At 35.4% G+C, this 20292-nt stretch overlaps 2 protein-coding genes across 3 annotated transcripts; both read right to left on the bottom strand.

The window, feature by feature from the left end:
• Window positions 1-5017: 5017 nt before the first annotated feature.
• On the bottom strand, window positions 5018-20292 carry LOC143588116 (endo-1,3;1,4-beta-D-glucanase-like). Of its 2 annotated transcripts, none has more exons than XM_077069219.1 (7): window positions 20070-20292; window positions 19824-19845; window positions 19057-19174; window positions 18871-18961; window positions 18683-18772; window positions 18291-18388; window positions 5018-5179 (listed from the first exon to the last, which is right to left on the bottom strand). In XM_077069219.1, the coding sequence occupies exons 1-7, from the start codon at window positions 20215-20217 to the stop codon at window positions 5069-5071; spliced, it is 678 nt and encodes a 225-aa protein (XP_076925334.1). In that variant the 5' UTR covers window positions 20218-20292; the 3' UTR covers window positions 5018-5068. The 2 variants fall into 2 exon arrangements, with proteins under 2 accessions (XP_076925334.1, XP_076925333.1); XM_077069218.1 differs by lacking the exon at window positions 5018-5179 and adding an exon at window positions 17903-18173 and having other exon boundaries at window positions 20070-20281.
• Window positions 6041-14349, bottom strand: LOC143588117 (endo-1,3;1,4-beta-D-glucanase-like). The gene is made up of 7 exons (XM_077069220.1): window positions 14022-14349; window positions 7143-7164; window positions 6938-7055; window positions 6763-6856; window positions 6582-6671; window positions 6385-6482; window positions 6041-6238 (listed from the first exon to the last, which is right to left on the bottom strand). The coding sequence occupies exons 1-7, from the start codon at window positions 14167-14169 to the stop codon at window positions 6101-6103; spliced, it is 708 nt and encodes a 235-aa protein (XP_076925335.1). The 5' UTR covers window positions 14170-14349; the 3' UTR covers window positions 6041-6100.

Here is a 20292-nt window from a genome sequence, read left to right as displayed (position 1 = left end):
GATATTTTCTGCGCATCCGTACATGGAAACATTGTTTCTTCACGATCATCTGGATCTCACATCTAATACTGAAGCGCTTCAAGATAATTAGGTTTGATTAACTGTACTGTCACTATGATGGAATAATATTTATGTGCTACTAGTCTTTGCTTTGGATGTTATTGGAAATTTCCGTTATTTTATGTTGGACTTACTTAATTGATTGTGAAATCATGTTAATAGTATATTGATTAATGTTGTTCACCTGTTCTATGTGCTTTGAATGATATCTACATATTTGATGATAAAAGTGGCCATAAAGTAGGGGATTCAAAGCCGTTGAAACGGATTGCATGAACTGTTTAAACTGAAGTAAAAATTTGGTTCACGATTAACGATTTGGTCCAGTGATAATTTAGTTTCATAGATTTACAAACGGTCCAACCATGTGCGACACCAGGAAATATTTTTACAAAGTTATTAACCTTCATACGCATAAAACACAACTTTGGATGTCTTTCTTTTCGAAGTAGGGACACGAAAGATGTCGGGTATGTTTGGCAAAACTAGCCGGAAGCTGGTGACTGGCAGGGCCGTCTCTGAGAATTTAAATACCTCGGCTGAGACAAAATATAAAGGCCCATAGGCCTTAACGAAAATTTTGTATTCTCTAATGTACATGGATAAAACTTTTATCGACCGATTTATTATAAGCAGAAACCATAATGCAATTATCTCATAAACCATTGCAAATAACCTTATTTTAACACCAAAAAACATATATATGTAATATGTATAAAAAAGCATGTGCCCCCGAAATTTATGTGCCCCGGCCGATGGTGCGGCTCGCACACCCTTCAAGCCTCCATGGTGACTGATGACTTGAAGCTGGTAGTTGTTAGCTGTAGCTAGTAACTGGTAGCTGTAGATTTTTAAATATATTTAGATATTTGGCAGAGTAGCTGTATCTTTCATAAAATGTATAAAAATGACCAATATGAGTATACTAAAAAAGATAATAGTAAATGTATTTATTTTGAAAGATTATTTAAGTAATTTGAAATACTAAAAGCTTGTAGCTTTTTTTTAAACGCTGCTAATAGTAGCTTTAAGATTTAAGTTTTTTTCTAATAACCTAAAAACTTTAACCTCCTTGAACCAAACAAGGCTTTTATTGAGTATGAATTTTTTCTTAGAAGCTTGAAGCTAGAAGCTTCTAAAACTTCTAACACTCTCAACCAAAAATACATGTCATGTGTATTCATGTTTTAGTAATACAAACACAATCAATTCATGCTAGAAGATACCTTATTGAGATATTTGAGTGTTTGAAGTATAGAAGTAGAGTCTTAAATGTGTTTTTGTGACTTGCATTTTTGTAAATCACATATATGTTTATTTATTTAAAGAAATGTTGTATATTGCCCTGATTTATCTTTGTATTTATCATGTGGGTTTGAATACGTAGTTGATTTATGCGATAAGTGAAAATTAGTTTTCGTTTTTCCACCTAATTAAATCCCGAATCAATATGTATTATCAACTACACGAACACGCGAATGTCACATAATCCAGCACATGAACATAAACTCAATCTAGATTTGATCATAATTTGAATCAAAATTCTCAAAGGTTCAAAAATGGCATAGGTTTTATTAACACGTAAGCTAATCACTCGTACATGAACATCCAAGCACCAACATATTGACGCCTCCATTATGTTGTTGCTAGCAATTACCACTATATTTTGTTTTGGCTCTTCCAAATCATTCTCGCAAGAGATCTAGACTCTTTTCTTTCTGATCCTTTAGGGTCTGTTTCGTATGGGGTAATGAAATGAACGAGGGAATGAAATGGACAAAGGAATTGAATGAACAAAGGAATGAAGTGAATCATTACTATTCCATTGTCTTGTTTGGTTACCACATAGGAATGAAATGAATAATCACTTTATTAATTTTTTTTAATTAAATAATAAACTATTCAATCATAATCTTTTTTATCAATTAATAAAATGGTTATAAGATAATGCGATATACTAATAAAAGTATAATAACAATTATAATTTAATAAAATTTATACTGTAATAAAATAATAATGATAACGATAAATAGCAATAATAATAGTAGGAGTAATAATAATAACAAAAATAATAATTATTTTTATTATTAATTATTATTATCATCATCATTTTTATTATTAAACTTCCTACAACTTTCCTACAAAAACATGTGGTTGTAAACGGCGCATATAATGTATATATGTGTGAACTATCGGAGTGGACAAAAGTGAAATTGCACTAATTTTGACGTCTAATCTCGTGAAAATAACGTTAAAAGTGGCGGAACGTTAATCAGACATCATGTGGCGGCGTTGATAGGCGAAAGACAAGAGTACATGCATCAATCGGGGTGTCCCGATGGTTGAGTGTTATGTGTCTTATGTACAAGGCTTGATGCAAAACTACTATCGAGCCGGGGGTCTCATCGGAAGCAGCCTCTCTATTCCTATAGGGTAGAGATAAGGTTGTCTACATCTTACCCTACTCAGACCATACCATAGCTTTGCTATTTGTGGGATTTACTAAGTACGATGATGATGATAATGATGATGATGATGTTTATTAGATAATATTGTAGCAAAGTTGGAGTTTGTTTTTTTTTTAATTGGAAATCTGTTAGAACTACTTGTCGTAAGAAATTTGTAGGAAATTTTTGTGAGAAAATTACTTGTTTTCTAGTAGTGTAGAAAATCGCCTCCCCCTATATTAGTCTGTTTAGAACCGGTTTTGTTAGGGAATACTCTTAAATGACTATTTTGAAGAGAGATAATCCCATTTTGCCAACACCATCAAACCCCCCCCCCCCCCCCTTCTTAAAGATTCCATGTATGTCCCTATCAAACCCGTCGGTTCTGGCAAGTTTTGAGCCAAATATGTCGACACCGACGAGTTTGGTTTATCCCATGCTTAGACGACACGTGTGTAAAGTTGTATGTTCCCTCCAAATTATGAAACAAACCCGTCGACTCCAACGAAATTCATGCATTCTTTCCGTCGTCCTCGCCTGGTTTGGAATAAATCTCGTCGGCATTCCATCGTTCCCCCACATTTAACGATCTTTTGAAGTATTATTTTAATTTATATTTTTGAAAATTGGATTTTGATAATCCAAACTATTAACTATTAATCGTTGATCTAACAAACCAATAATTCCGTTAGTTAAGTTCTTTTAAGTTATTGTCAAATGACCGAAATATAGGGGATAGATTAAATGACGGAAGCGACCGCCCACCAGTTTATTAGGGATGTTTATGAAATCTTAAAAATAGGGTATATGGGGTTCTCTCTTTCTTTTTATTTAACATCTCTAATTATTCACAATCACATACACATCCAAAATTTCTAGGGTTTTAGCTAGCAATAGCAACATCATGTCAGACTATTTACCATTTGAACTCCAAGACATAATCTTGAAACTGCTTCCTGTTAAATCACTCATCCAGTTCCGGTCAGTTTCGAAGACCTGGAAGTCTTAAAAAGACAGTTCTAGTTTCGTTCATACCTATACCTGTAAGCAGACTCCTCATGTGTTGGTTTGTTATGTCCCTTTCCTTGTTGGTTACTATACAGCTCCTTATAAACGAACCTTCATCTCAGTTCCTGATGATGACTTGTTCCTATTAAACCGAGTTTCCCTCGATTCCATCCGTCACTGCTTTCCGCGTCACAATATTCTACAGGTTATTGGCTGCACTCATGGCTTGCTGTGTTATTTTCTTATATTATATTTAGCTACGGTTTACTGGGCACTGCGGTAATCTGGAACCCATGTATTAGACGAGCGTTTCAGATTAATATTGTGCCTACACTAACCGCCCCCACTAGGTACACTATTTATAACACCGTTTAGGTTTTGGGGTTTGTCGTGTGACCAATGATCTCAAGATTGTCAAGCTCAGTTACAATACAATTGTTAGAGAATCAGAGGATGTGCTTTTTGAAGTTGACTTGTTTACGTTGAGCACGATGGCATGGAGAAGTCTAAGTGAAAGTGATAAACTCCCTCGCAAATCAGTTCGATTTGAGTTTTTAACCAAGATCAGTTATTCGGTAGCTACAGAGGGGTTTGTTTATTGGCTTGCGACTGATGAGACTACCGTGCGGAGGCTGATTGTTTCTTTTGATATGACAAGTGAAGAATTTGGGGAGGTAAGCCTCCCAGATAGGTTAGCCCGGTCTCAACACAAGCTTCACATATCTAAGCTAGGGGAGTCCCTTGTTGTTTCAGAACGTGTTTACGAGCCAGGTAGATCGGTGTACAGTGTGTGGACGATGGAGGGTGGTTCTGGTTTGTTTACACAACTATACACATTTAATGTTAACGCACCCGAGAATGTCACAATATTGGGATTCAGACTAAGAGGTGATCCTATAATTGAAATTACAGGCGATGAGCATGCAGAACTAGCTGTTTACGAGCGGCTCTCAAAACGGATCAATAACCTAGCATTTAGAGGGTCCCGCCAGTTATTTTCTGCGCATCCGTACATGGAAACATTGTTTCTTCACGATCATCCGGATCTCACATTTAATACTGAAGCGCTTCAAGATAATTAGGTTTGATTAGCTGTACTGTTACTATGATGGAATAATATTTATGTGCTACTGGTCTTTGCTTTGGATGTTATTGGAAATTTGACTTTATTTCATGTTTGACTTATTTGACTTTATTTCATGTCAGTATATTGGTTACTGTTGTTCACCTGTCTATGTGCTTTAGGAAGGATTTCTACATATTTGATGATAAAAGTAGGGGATCAAAGCGATTGAAATGGATCCAAGTGTTTAAACTGAAGTAAGTTGGCCGATTTGAAACCTAAACAATTCGGTTCACGGTTTAACGGTTCTGTCCGGTGATCATTTAGTTTCATAGATTTAGAAAATGTAGAGAGTTCAGCATTAGACCTTAATATCTTCAAACTCACTTTATTTAGTTATTAAGGAACTCCTCAAGCATATGCATGATATATACCTTATTACATGATTAAAGTTTTACAGACTGAATTATTATTTGTTTAAAAACACTTCCTAAACCAATACAAAAAGATCCTGATGAGCCACTACTGCTTCATTGTCGTATTTATATCTAACGGTCCAACCATGTGCGACACCAAGATATATTTTTACAAAGTTATTAACCTGCATACGCGTAAAACTCACCATGTAAGGCAGTATTCGGATGTACCTTGTTTAATATGATTATGCTATACCGAATAATCAAAATTATCATCGGCTAGATGTATTACCTTATTCAGTTATTTGTAACTAGCACACCCTCAAATTCTTTGACGACTTCTAGTGGAGATCGTTGGTCAATCTCGGCACCTAGTATCCCTATGGAGGATCTTAACCCCTAAAATCATCATATCAATCAAAAAGAAAAAAGTTAAAACGTCTAAACAAAAATAAAACCAAAAAATCCAAAAAAGGAAAGCCTACATTAAAAAGAAACTACACAAAATGATTAAGAAAATGCTGCAAAAACATAATCTAAAAGACATTGTGCTGGCTTGTTGACAAATACTAATTTTTATTCTTCAAAAATTTCACACACGGACCACTTTTAGTTTTAAGAACCGAGAGATTACGTTTAAGACAGTGGAATAAAACATACCCTTTGATATCATCTTTGCTAGCTCTACCACCACCTTAGCTTTAAAAAAAACGATTCAATTGAGTCAGCCAATAATTATAAAAGTAATAACATGATACAAAAACCAATTTAATGTCTTACCGCCCCAACAAAAGCCTATGGCACCAATATTTTTAGTTACGTCCTTATCTTAAATAGACAGTAATCAAACCGAAACCTAAACACCCGTACACGAACAACGCAAAGCCAACATAAGAATTAAAGAGAGTTAGAAGTTCCAAAACCGCAGGGTATAATGTGTATGTGATTTCTAATTTTCCGGATAATATTTATGAATCATATAACACATTTTATTAGGCATTAATATCTTCAAACACAATTTATTTAGTTATTACTCCGTGTATTAAGTATCTTCTCAAACATCTTCATCTCTCTTTTATTGCATGATTAAGGTTTTAAACATTTGTCTAAAGATACTTCTTTAACCAATCCACAAGATCCTGCTGAGCCTCTTTAGCGCTTTTGACTTCCGCTGCATTGTCATCGTTATATCTAGTAGTCCAACCATGGTTGACACCAGGATATATTTTCACAAAGTGTTCAACCTAAAAACATAATCGTCAGTTGCAATATGTAGATAATAGTGCTTGGATGTGCTCATAACTTTTATATACTTCAAAGTTAGTTTTTTTCTTTCTTTCTTTTTTTTTTTTTACAAATTTGATAATTTGGCATTGGCTTGATATATTACCTCATTTGCAATTAGTGCAGCTTCATATTCTTTTATGAGTTCAGGTGGATTTACTTCGTCCAACTTCGCACTTAGTATCGCTATAGGAACCTTAACCGCTAAAACCATCATATAAATCACACAAAAGACCAATAATTCTTAGAATAAACAAAACAAAGAAATCCCAGATTAATTCAACTAACTTCTTTGAAATATACCTTTAATGTCATCTAAATTGACATATGAAGGATGCAGGAGTGCAGCAACTTGTATTTCAGCATCCTTTGTTAGGTCTACAACTACCTTAGCTATTAAAATATATAAACAATGAATTCAAAAGTCAGCCAATTATTATTCAAGTGATAATAACATTATAGACCAACCAATTTTAAGTATTACCTCCCCAACAAAAACCTGCAGCCCCAATTTTTGATATTCCCTTATCTTTAAGAGCCTGTAAAAGTGGTCTAGCAAATTCACCAACTGCTTGCTCCTACAGAGAAATAATAATAATAATAATAATAATAATAATAATAATAATAATAATAAGATGTGGATTAAAAATATAACTAACAGGTGGATGGTTTATTAACCAGTCATTTATCTGAGATACATCAGTCACAGGGTCTCCATTGAAGAAATCAGGAACAAGTGCATAATATCCAGCAGATGCAACTTTGTCTGCAACTTGCCTGCAAAGTTAAATTAAACATGCAAATCAATATCAAGTTTAATTTTATAAAAAAATTCTTTCAGGATGCTCTTGATACAGGTAATACCTCAGTTTTCGAGCTTTATAACCTGCATAAAAAAAACAACCTTTATTAACGTAAGTGTTTCAATGAAGTTTACAACAAAATTAAGGGTGTAACGAGCCGAGCTGCTCAAGATCTGAATGATAAAAAGCTCAAAATGATCTGAGCATTATTAAGCTTGAGCCGAGCCTGTGCTACATATAAAGTGTAACAATCGCCAAAAAGTTTCGTTAATAAATCATGTTTAGCAATAAAATTTCGTTATTTTGAGAAAAATCTTCTTTATTAGTGATCTATATGTTTCAAAGTCAACAAAAAGTGCAAAAACCACTTCCTGTTTGTGCATTAGGATTAACAATTCAGACGAGTCTTACCACTCGAATTCGCAATGCACAAAAAGAGGCCTTGAAACCTCGAAACATTAGAGCTGAGAAATTGAGAGGATTGGAGTGCGAGTTCGTAGCCAAGACCGATGGTACACAATACTTGATCGATCGAGTTTGGGTACCAAGATTCGGAAACTTGCGACAGTTAGTTTTGGATGAAGCACATAGATCCAAGTACTCGATCCACCCAGGATCAACAAAGATGTATAAGGATCTTCAAGAACTCTATTGGTGGCCCAATATTAAAGGAGATATAGCAGCTTATGTCAGTAAGTGCCTGACATGTTCAAAGGTGAAAGCTGAACACCGAAGGCCAACTGGTTTACTGCAACAACCTGAGGTACCCCAATGGAAATGGGAAAACATTACCATGGATTTTGTAACCAAACTACCAACCACTCCTAGAAATCATGATTCCATTTGGGTCATTGTAGATCGGTTGACAAAGTCCGCCCATTTCATTCCCATGTGTGAGAAAGATAGTTTAGAGAAATTGACTAGACTATACCTAAAAGAAATCGTGGCTAAACACGGTGTACCTGTTTCAATCATCTCAGATAGAGACGGTCGTTTCGTCTCTCGATTCTGGCAATCCCTACAAGAATCCTTAGGTACCCGTTTAGACATGAGCACCGCCTATCACCCACAAACCGACGGCCAGAGCAAAAGGATTATCCAGACGTTAGAGGACATGCTGCGAGCTTGTATCATTGATTTCGGAAAAAGTTGGGATACTCATTTGCCATTAGCTGAATTTTCCTATAATAACAGCTATCACTCTAGCATAAAAGCGGCTCCCTTTGAAGCTTTGTACGGGAGATATGTCGATCCCCTCTTTGTTGGGCCGAAGTTGGAGAAAAGCAATTGACAGGACCCGAGATTGTCCAGGAAACCACAGACAGAGTCTCTTAAATTAGAGACAGATTAAAAGCGGCTACAGACCGATAAAAGAGTTATGCAGATAACCGTAGAAGACCTTTAGAATTCCAGGAAGGAGATAGGGTGCTGTTAAAGGTCTCACATTGGAAAGGAGTAGTTAGATTCGGGAAGAAAGGTAAACTAAGTCATCGATACGTCTGAAGAGGTAGGTCCCAGCAGAGCCCAGTTGGACCCACAAGACTCACCTTGAAGAGGGACGTTTGTGCGAAGACCAACTGGTTCCGCAGGACCCACCATGCTCAGAGAGATGAAGACCTTACGCGCATACGCCAGCTGTTCCTGCAGGAAAAGCCTCCCAATGGTGAAGTACCCCGCCTGTTCCCGCAGCTGCGGATACAAGCCATCAGCGGAGGCTACCCGCACTAATAGCAAGGCTACACGCACAAGGCACTAACTCTCAATAATTCAGTAATGTCACCTGAAGAAGGAATGAGCAAGCCGGGAATACTCCCGCCCAAATGAGCCAGTCCGTACGCTTCTGGAGGATCTTTTGTACTATACCTGCCAAGGTATGGACAAAATAGACAAGATCTGACCAAAGCAGCGACAGCTCACTGACAACAGTACGACGAGGAGCACGCTCTAGTACTTAATGTCACTATCAGCCGCTGCCTACTCACCAACCCTTGTCATGGCACGTACATAGCCTGCAGTTGGTGGAAAAGGAATAGTACACGGCCGGCCATGTCACTATCAGCCGCTGCCTACCCACCAACCACCAGCATGGCACGTGCGTAGCCCACAGTTGGTAGAAAAGGAATATTATACAGCTGGCTGTACCTGCTTGGAAACCTACCTTCGGCTATAAATACTCCAACACCTTGGAACGGTATGATCCTCATATATCTTATATCATATCTTATACCATCATATATCTGCTCTAGCTATTTCTCTTAATATACATATATTCAGAGCAATCTAGTCTGATTCTCACGCCGGAGGGTGGTCACAAGGAGGTACCCCCCCTTCTCAGTGACGAGCTCACGGTGTCTGTTTTGCAGGTTATCAGAAGAATAACCATCTTTGCCGGACCTAACCCTCGTGGGAAACATCTACTTAACCCCAGATTATCCGTAATCTAACGGGGTCACTTAGTGTTTCTTCAACGTCGGACCCTTCAATATCATTAAGCGAGTTGGCACAGTAGCCTATCAGCTCGAACTACCGTTAGAACTTAGCGGAATCCACGACGTGTTCCACGTTTCAAACCTCAAGAAATGTTTATCCGATGAATCATTAATTGTCCCCGTTCAAGATATCCGGGTAGACGATAAGCTCCGATTCATTGAGGAACCCGTGGAGGTGATGGATTGGAAAATTCAAAAGCTAAGAAGGAACCGAATCAAGTTAGTCAAAGTCCGTTGGAATTCAAAGCTCGGCCCTAAATTCACCTGGGAACGTCAAGACCAGATGAAGCGAAAATACCCCATCTATTTCCTGTAGAATCAGAACCTAGTACCACTTCCTAAATTTCGGGACGAAATTTCTTAAAGGAAGGGAGAATGTAACAATCACCAAAAAGTTTCGTTAATAAATCATGTTTAGCAATAAAATTTCGTTATTTTGAGAAAAATCTTCTTTATTAGTGATCTATACATTTCAAAGTCAACAAAAAGTGCAAAAATCACCACGTAACGAATCTGACATGAAACAACCCCGGGTAACAAGTCAGATAGTGAATAATTCATTAAAAGGGTTAAATGATCTCGAAAAATTAAAATACATATTAAAGTAGTTGAGATGATATATAAACATAATTTAGGAAGGCTCGAATCGCGAAAACTGGAAAATAATTATGCACGAACCAGTATAGGACCCGGAAAGGACCCAACCCCAACTATTTTCAAGAAAATAGTTTTTATAGTCCATACTGCCAGGAATTTGATTTCGTTCAAAATCTGACAAAAGTTATTAAAAACGGGATCCATTTGAATATCTAAATCACACAATACGTTAAACAGTTAATCGAAAACAACCAGTTTATAACACAACCATTTCATATATACCCCCCCCCCCCTTCTCCTAGTCGTCCCCCACCCTCCCCATGACAACTCACCTCACCAACTCACCCTCCTAATTATTATCCTTGATGTGTTGTAATCAAATTAAATAACCCATCTGCCCTCTACAACTCCCACTCATCAAACCTATACTCTCCATCCCTCTCTTTTAAAAACCATCGACTGAACACTCTCACCCCACACCTTCAATTCAAAATCAAACAATAACACACACATAATCAAGAAATCATGGAAGGCTAGATCAAGAATAAGAAGATTAAGATATTAATAAGGGTATAGGAAGGAAGAACACCAATATCATACCATAACATCATCAATCATATCTTCCAAATCTCCAAGAACAAGTAAGTTTGATTTAAGATTGATTATTAGGGTTGAAAGTATTAGGTTTGTTGTTCTTGATTGAAGCTTGAAAGTTTGATTTAAGTGTTAATGATCTTTTAATTATTTGATAAAAACTTGAATAAACTTGAGTTAGGGTTTGATGTTAGAATGGATTTAGGATAATTATTGATCATTAGTTTGTTACTATAAACTTGAATCATTGAAAAATTGGTGTTAGGGATGAACAAAACAAGAACTTGTTTATAAGTGAAAAATTGGGGATTTTTGTATATGGGTTTGATTAAGGGATTTTGGATGGATTGATGAATCAATAAGTGTTATGGAATAATAAAAATTGAGAATGAAATGGGATATATGCTAGTAAACTCATTAAAACCTTTTATTAGTTCTTGAAGATTGTTAAAGTTGCTAAATAGGGAAACTTTGTTGAATGATATATTAAAAGATCAAAAATTGGGATAGAACACATAGGATGCATGAAACCATATAAACTAGCTGAATGAATTAAACCTAGAATTACATTTAATCAAAGTGGAAGAATTAGATTAAATAGAATTATCAAATATTAAGGTTACCAAAATGGGAAACTTTGTTAGAACAACACTTAGAAAATTTATAAAAATCCAAGATCCTTTAATTGAAAGATTGATTAAAAGATTGATAAAGATGAGAATAATATAAAAGTGATTAGTATAAAAGAATAGAATCATCTAAAAGCTAAAACTTGAATTTGTTGAAAAAGACATTGTTTAAAATTATGAAATTTAGATTCTTCTAAAAGAGAATAAGAACATTTACTTAAAAGTGAAATTTTGGATTATTATGAACTTATAAAATAGGTTAAAGATCTGGAATTTTAAAAATATTTAATAGTAATTGTATATATAAAAATAACAAGCTTAACTAGTAACATTGTTAATGAAACCTAAAATACGAACTAGGAACCTAAAACTCGATTAAACGTGTCTTATGGATTTAATTGGACAAAATTGCAATTTATGGTAAATTATATGTTATTATATGTGTGTTTAGTTCATAAGATGATTAGTATAGACTTGTATAATTTATTTGACTCGTCGGTAACTTAAACGGTCAAAAAATCGGTTTTTTAAACAAAACCGACACAACTATTAGGGACTGTATTAGAACAGCCCCTAAAGTGTTAAAATACCCATGTATAACATAACTTAATACATGAGAAAAGGACAAGATGATAAAACTTAGTCCTAAACGGTTCGTGTTGCAAAAACCGACACGAAAACGTTAAAAAGTTGCTATTTTAAGAAAATATTAACAAAAATGAAAACAATATATTTTCGCAAGTTAACTTGTAAAACTTGACTAATATTTATTTAACAAGTATTTTCTATAATGTAAAAGTTACATTTTACATGAAAAACTAAACGAGTCGTTTTAAGCATAAAACCGACAAAACCGACAAGTTTTGTGCAAAATAAAAGATTAATATTTTCTTAAAAATTTCTAGCAACTGAAACTTAAAATATTTTATTATATTTTAATTGTTTATTAATTAATTTAATTAATTAAATAACAGTTAACGGAAAACCGAACCATGTGTACTCGCTTATGTGCTTATGTGTTTATGTGCTTATGTGTAGATTAGAGTAGGATTAATAAATTAAAAAGAGTTTTGTATAAAAACTAAGATCAAGTTTTTATTAACAAAACGTGTTCTAATATAGGACACGAGATTTTTGGAAAAGCTTCAAGACAGTGAGTTTCTCTATCGAACCCCCCCCTTGTTTTTAAATGAAATCGTTTTTAATGTTTTTTTATAAATGTTTTTGGGGGAAAAGCATATACTTTGTTTATAATATTGATTTCATCAAGATTTTACTTATTAAAGCATTTTATTTTACAAAACGTGTCAAATACGGGATGAGTCTAGTTGGTTAAATAATGGTTAACCCTAGAAAGGGGCACAAAAATATTGGTAGATCTATCGGGGTGACGCCCCCCACTTCCAATCACGTTGGGTTAAAAGTGGGAATATTTTGAGTCTGGTATGTATCGTGTTATCAACTATGATAGTCATACGCATGTTGTATTCTTTGCTCGTCTACAACAACACGATTTGTTTAAGAAATAAAATACTATTGTTTTGTGACATAATGGCGGTAGATCATTGTACACGGGTTTTTATATGATTTGTATGAGGTAATGACGGTAGATTATTACACACGGTATTGATGTTATTATATAATGACGAGAGATCATTATATGGATGTTGCTTTCAATAAAATATATATATATATATATATATATATATATATATATATATATATATATATATGGACTATTTTGTTATAAAGGAAAACTCACCAACACGTTGTGTTGATCGATATTTTTATATGCTTTTCAGGTAAGTAATGGCTTCGTGACAATGGAGGAAAAAAGGCGAACGGTGTTTGAATATGGGAATAAACTTGGATGTGTAATAACCGTGTTTTTATACACGTGTAAACTTTCGTTTTTAATAATAATAAAGTTTCTTTGAAAAGTCAAACTTTGATTATTATTTTACTATATTTTATTATGATTGGCTATCAGCGACTGTCACAACCCGAACGACTTGGTCAAAAGTCTTCCGCTGTTTAAATTAAGGTTTTCGGGGTGTGACATAAAGCTCATTTATTTATCAAGAACGAGCTCGAGCCTTGTATGGGAAAATTGTTTAGGCTCATCAAGCTTTAACGACGCTATTGTATATTTAAGTTTAAGCTCTTTTGGACTTCTATAGTTCTATATATTAATTACATACGTACTACACAGTCAAGCTTTGGGTTGTTCAAGATACTGCACACGAGCTCGAGCCGAGATTAGGTTTGTTAAGGTTTTATTAAAAATATATAAAAATAATACAAATCTATATAAATTAATTAATAAATAATAAACAAGCTGAGCTCGAGCTTGAAAAGCCGACTCAAGAGCTCGAAACAAGTTGAGTTCGAGATCATGTAAGTCAACGAGTCAAGCTCGAGCCCTGGCTAGACTCGCCTAGCTTACATAATTAGTCTTGGCTAATGGATTAATGAATCGAACGAACAAGAATACATTCATTTTCTTTGTTTGTTTTCTTTGTTCATTTATGTTGTGTTAATATGAACAAACAAACTTGATCACATTAAGATAACGACAAGCATGAACAAGAATAAGAATATTGAATAAGGTGAATCAAATAACTCGATTACCAAAAACATCAGACACAAGAATCACGGCAATTTTCGAGTCAAGCTTGCCGGAAACGTAGGCATTGAGTGATGCAATTTGCACGACTTCACCGGATTCTTCGCCTCTTTGGATTACCGGAGGATTTCTGCAGCACTCGGGTCCAGACATTGTAGGTACACTTAACAGGTTCTGGAATAAGTGTTGATCTGGTAAACCTTAATAATAATATATAGTGTAGGGAAGCTAGGGATGGGTTAGAATATTTATTGCACATTGCTACCATAAATATTTTCATGTGCTTCAAAATTATCATACACGTTTTAGATTTTCATATCATGATCTAGGAGTTAATTAACTCGCGGGTTACATCATGGGTGACGAAAATAACATAAAATGCCGTCCGAAAAGATTAGACCACAAGATCTTGAAAATCTTCTCAACCATCTGCATCACTCCTTTATTGCATAATTAAAGTTTTACAGATTGAATTATTATTTGTTTATAAGCACACGCCAAACCAATCCACAAGATCTTGATGAGCCTCTTCTGCACATTTAACTTGTGCTTCATTTTCGTCTTTATATCTAGCGGTCCAACCATGTGCCACACCAGGATATATTATACGAACTGTTTTGAGATAAGTTTTACATCAATCGACTCATATCCTCCTTCCTATCAAAAGCCTTAAAAAGTTACTTTGAAATATGGAAAAAACTTAACGGAGTTAAGTCGTGGTCCAATGAAAACAAAAAGCATGAAAGGTGGGACCAGTGGTTTCAATTTTCTGATGTGGGATTGTTATCGGTCAACCTCAAAATGGTGGGATTATTAAATCCAACTTTTGCTTTTTTAATTCAACTTTGAAATTATATCCTAATCAAACTTAATGATGACTGATGTGAAAGTCAGAGAACTAGAGTGCAAAACAAGTATTTCATTTATATGACAATAATAAAACATACATCATATTATATTAGAGTTGCAAAATCATAACCGGTTACAAACCGAAACCGGCTAATAACCGGTATAGTAGAAACGTTTAGAAACCGATGGTTAGGATTCGGTTATACATATTTGAGCTCGAATCGTTTTTAAACCGGAACCTGGTAACTTTAATAGTTTAGTAACCGAAAACCCATAAACTGGTTTGGTCAACAAGTGGACCTAGAGTTATACATAAACGAACCTACGGGTTGGGCCGGTTTGGAAACCGGTTTGGTCCAAACCGGTTTTGGGTTGTAATCAGGTCGGTCTCGAAACCAATTTACCGGTTTTTTAACATCTCTAAGTAGGCCCGACGGATGAGAGCGTTTTGGCTTGGCAGTTCTGAGTGACCAAACAGATCAGTTTAGCATTATGACGTGTTCAATGGGTCCGAATCAGGTTTTGACTGGCTCAGAACATGATTCCTAGCCAAGACGGTTTAAATTTGAAGTTAAACGGATGTTTGTTTATCAAATCAAGAGCAAGTTTGAACAACACCACTTCCTCATGAAAGCTATGCCACCACTAAAGATTATCGAGATGAGATATATTCTCGGTGTTACAAGATTAGGGGGTGATCCTTAGACTAATCTTGCGTAAGTGCATTGACCTAGTTGTCGTATTCATAAAATCTAGAGGTTTTTAAGTTAGTTTTCTCCTAGTTAATTACAATAAGTTTAGTCGGTTTATAAATTTATAAGTAGGTTTATTGTGTTGGTAATTACGGATTGTGTTCACAAGATGGTGAATATAGAAGGACCTAAATTATCGTGTTGGTCAAGTTGGTTTAGTTTTCTAATTGTAATACGATTATCATGGTAATGTCTTACTCACCAAGTTAGGGTTAGATTATAAATATGGGCCTGGTTAGGGGCTTTAAATGTTGTAACGAGTTTTTAAGTCAGTTTTCTCTTGCAATAATAAAGTGGTTGATCGTATGCCTTGATATTGTTAAAAAACGGACACCCAAACCGGCCCACGTCAGACCGTCCCAAGCCTAGCAAGTAGGTTTATTTAAACAATCGTTTAGACTAATCTAATATATTGATTGTTATCAAAATCCAGAATACACGATCACAAGGGTTTGAGGCATCATCATCATCATGTCAGACTATTTACCACTTGAAATCCAATACATAATCTTGAAACTGCTTCCTGTTAAATCACTCATCCAGTTCCGGTCCGTCTCGAAGACCTGGAAGTCTTGGATCGACAGTTCTGATTTCGTTAAAACCTTTACCCGCCAGCAGTCACAGACTCAACACAATGTGTTCATTAGTTATAAGGCTGCATGCTACGTTGATAACGCTACAACTCGTTACAAACCAACATTCATCTCAATCCTTGATGATGACTCGTTCCCACTCAACCGAGTTTCCTTCGGCCCCCACCCTCGACCTGCCTCTTCGCTTCACCTTGGTCTAAAAGTTATTGGCTGCTCTCATGGGTTGGTGTGTTTGTTCTCTTTTATTACAACTCATGTTGTATGGGGCACTGCGGTAATCTGGAACCCGTGTATTAGACGGGCGTTTCAGATTGATGTGCCTAAACCCGACCCCATTAGGCACATTATGTGTAACACGGTTTTAGGTTTTGGGGTTTGTCGTGTGACTAATGATCCCAAGATTGTCAAGATTTGTTACAACGTTGTTGGAGAATTAGAAGATATTGTCGACTTGTTTACGTTAAGCACGAGGGCATGGAGAAGACTAAGCGAAAGTAATAAACTCCCTCGTAAATCCATTCGATTTAACTTTTCAGGTGCTAACAGAAGTTATTCGGAAGTTATAGATGGGTTCGTTTATTGGCTTGCTATTGATGAGATGACCGAGGATGACGAATGTTGTTGGTTGATTATTTCTTTTGATACGACTAAGTGAAGAATTTGGGGAGGTAAACCTGTTTATTGGCTTGCTATTGATGAGATGACCGAGGATGACGAATGTTGTTGGTTGATTATTTCTTTTGATACGACAAGTGAAGAATTTGGGGAGGTAAACCTCCCAAATAGGTTAGCTCGGTCTCAACACAATCTTCGCATGTCTAAGCTAAGGGAGTCCCTTGTTCTTTTAGAACATGAATACGAGCCAGATAGATCGGTGTACAATGTGTGGATGATGGAGGGTGGTACTGGTTTATTTACACAACTATACACGTTTAATGTTAACACGCCCGGTGAAGTGACGGTATTGGGATTCAGACAAACAGGTGATGCTATAATGGAAATTACAGTCGATGAGCGTGCAGAACTTGTTGTTTACGAGCGGCACTCAAAGCAGATTAATAACCTTGGATTTTATGGTTCCCGCTGTTCGTTTTTATGCATCCGTACGTGGAAACATTGTGTCTTCATGATCGGCCGGATCTTACATACTAAGGCGGTAAGCGGTTCGAGATAATTTAGTTTGATATGCTCTTTGCTTTGGATGTTATTGGAAATTTGACTTTATTTTATGGACTTATTTGAGTGTGAAATTATGTTGATAGTATATTGATTTATGTGGCCATAAACTACGGGATTTAAAAACGTATATGAAACCGATCGAACTGTTTAAACTGAAGTAAGTCGGCCAATTTGAAAACCCAACAGCCCGTTTAACGGTTTAATAGTTCGGTCCTGTGAAAAATTTGGAACCGGGATATTAATATTTTTTATTTGTGAAGACCCACCCGGCCCGAGAACTAAGAATATCAATATTTTAAGACCGATGACTGGATCATCGGGTATACGGTCTTTAGGGCAGACCGAAACCGAATTTTCATATACTGTTCACGGGTTGAATTCAAGGGATGAAATGTATCCGTGAAATCATATATAGGCGACAAACACGAAATCCATATCAAGATCTAGGAATTAACTCACGGGTTCAATCACTCATAATGGGGTGACAAAAATAAAAATGCCGTTCGAAATAAAAAAAATATGCAAAGAGTTCAACATTAGACCTTAATATCTTCAAACACACTTTATTTAGTTATTAAGGAACTCCTCAAACATCTGCATCACTCCTTTATTACATAATTAAAGTTTTACGGACTGAATTATTTGTTTAAAAACACTTCCCGAACCAATCCACGAGATCTTGATGAGCCTCTTCTGCACATTTCACTTCCGCTTCAACATCGTCTTTATATCTAACGGTCCAACCATGTGCCACACCAGGATATATTTTTACAAAGTTATTAACCTGCGTACGCGTAAAACATACCATGTAAGCAGTATTCGGATGTACCTTTTTTTAAATGATTATGTTATACTAAATAAATAATCAAAATTATTATTCTACATTGGCTAAAAATATTACCTTATTTGTAACTAGCGCAGCCTCGAATTCTTTGACGAGTTCTGGTGGAGATCGTTGGTCGATCTCGGCACCGAGTATCCCTATTGGAATCTTAACCCCTAATATCATCATACCATTAAAAAATCAATAAATGTCAATGTCATAAATTAATAATCCAAAACGGTTAACAAAAATAACCACCCCCCCCCCCCCAAAAAAAAAGAAGAAAGAAAAAGGAAAGCCTACACTGATAGAAACTACACAAATTGATTAAGAAAATGCTGCAAAAACATAACCTAAAAGACAATGGACCGTCTTGTTGACAAATACTAGGTTTTATTCTTCAAAAAGTAAAACACGGGCTATTTTCAAGAACCGGTAGATTATGATTAATGTCGTGGAATAAAGCATACCCTTGATATCATCTAAAGTGACAAATGAAGGATGCAAGAGTGCAGCAACTTCTATTTCAGCTTCCTTTGCTAGCTCTACCACCACCTTAGCTATTAAAATTAAATAAAAAAAAAACAATTAATTTAATTGATTCAGCCAATTATTATTCAAGTAGTAATATTAAACACCAACCAATTTAAAGTCTTACCGCCCCAACAAAAACCTGCAGCGCCAATTTTAGTTTCACCCTTATCTTTGAGAGCCTTTATAACTGGTTTAGCAAGTTCAACTGCTGGCTCCTATAAAAAAGTACAAATGGTATTTAAGTTTTTATAAAAATATTCAAGCAGTTTTAATGAATTTAACTGAGGATTTGAAAAAGAAAAAATCTAACAGGTGCATGGTTTTGAAGCCATTCTGCTATGTTAGCTCCTGGAGTCAACGGGTCGCCATGGAAGAAATCAGGAGCAACGACATAATATCCAGCAGATGCAATTTTGTCTGCAAGTTGCCTGCAAAGTTACATAAAGTGTTAAACACTATATACATTATTTAAATGCACATTTCAGATTTAGAAACAAACTTTGAATTCTGAAAGTCAAAATGCATATTCCTTTTACAAAACAACAACCAGATTTATTTGATTTTACTATTTTAGTAGATGCAAGTAATAGGGGCGTGCATGGTTCGGTTTGGGTCGGTTTCGGGCTATAAAACCAAACACCAAAACTTCGGTTTTTGAATTTTTGAAAGCCGTTCGGTTTCGGTTTTTCGGTTTTCGATTGGGGTTTGGTTCGGTCTCATTCGGTTTTGTCGTTTGAGCTTGAAAAAACTGACCCGAAAAAAAGAAATTTGGTCCAAAATAATGAATTTGGGCCTAAAATTAAATCAATTTTGTTAATTAATTACTAACTGAGTATCATACATTTGGGCTAAATTATTTAAGTTACATATTTAGCAAATCCTTATAAATTACTTAAAATAAAAAACAAAAATCTATCAATTCGGTTCGGTTTTTGTTTCGTATTGTTTTTTTTTCGGTTTCATGCACACCCCTAGCAAGTATACAGCTACACTATTGTTTACAAACAAATCAATATCCAGTTTAATTTTATAAAAAAAAATGGTTCAGATAATCAAAATAAGTTGAAGATATAATACCTCAGTTTTGGAGCTCCATATCCTTCACAAAAAATAGCAAAAAAAAAGGAAAAACAAACAAATTAGAACAAGATGATCTTCAGATGATAAAATATAATATTAATCTAAGCGTTGACTTTGAAAAATAGATAAGTTTTTTTTACAAATTAAAACCCAATTTGTTTCAATCCACACAAGCTACTTATCATCAAATACAATCAATCCAGATAATAATAATAATAATAATAATAATAATAAATAGATTACCAAAAACATCAGTAACAAGAAGCACGGCGGTTTTGGAATCAGGGTTGCCGGAGACATATGAATTAAGAGATGCAATTTGCAGGACTTCACCGGATTCACCGCCGGAGGAGGCTGCCGGAGGGTTTTCACAGCACTGAGGACCAGACATGTTGTGGAGTTAAGTTACAAGTGTTTTGTTTTGGTCAACCCAACAAGGATTTTAGGGAAACTAGTGGTTGTCACT

This window comes from Bidens hawaiensis, unplaced genomic scaffold (genome assembly GCF_021521415.1).
Source record: "Bidens hawaiensis isolate Kalapana, Puna unplaced genomic scaffold, B.hawaiensis_p1.1 tig00035988_1, whole genome shotgun sequence".
NCBI lineage: Eukaryota > Viridiplantae > Streptophyta > Magnoliopsida > Asterales > Asteraceae > Bidens > Bidens hawaiensis.
This window is presented reverse-complemented; position numbering and strand designations above follow the sequence as displayed.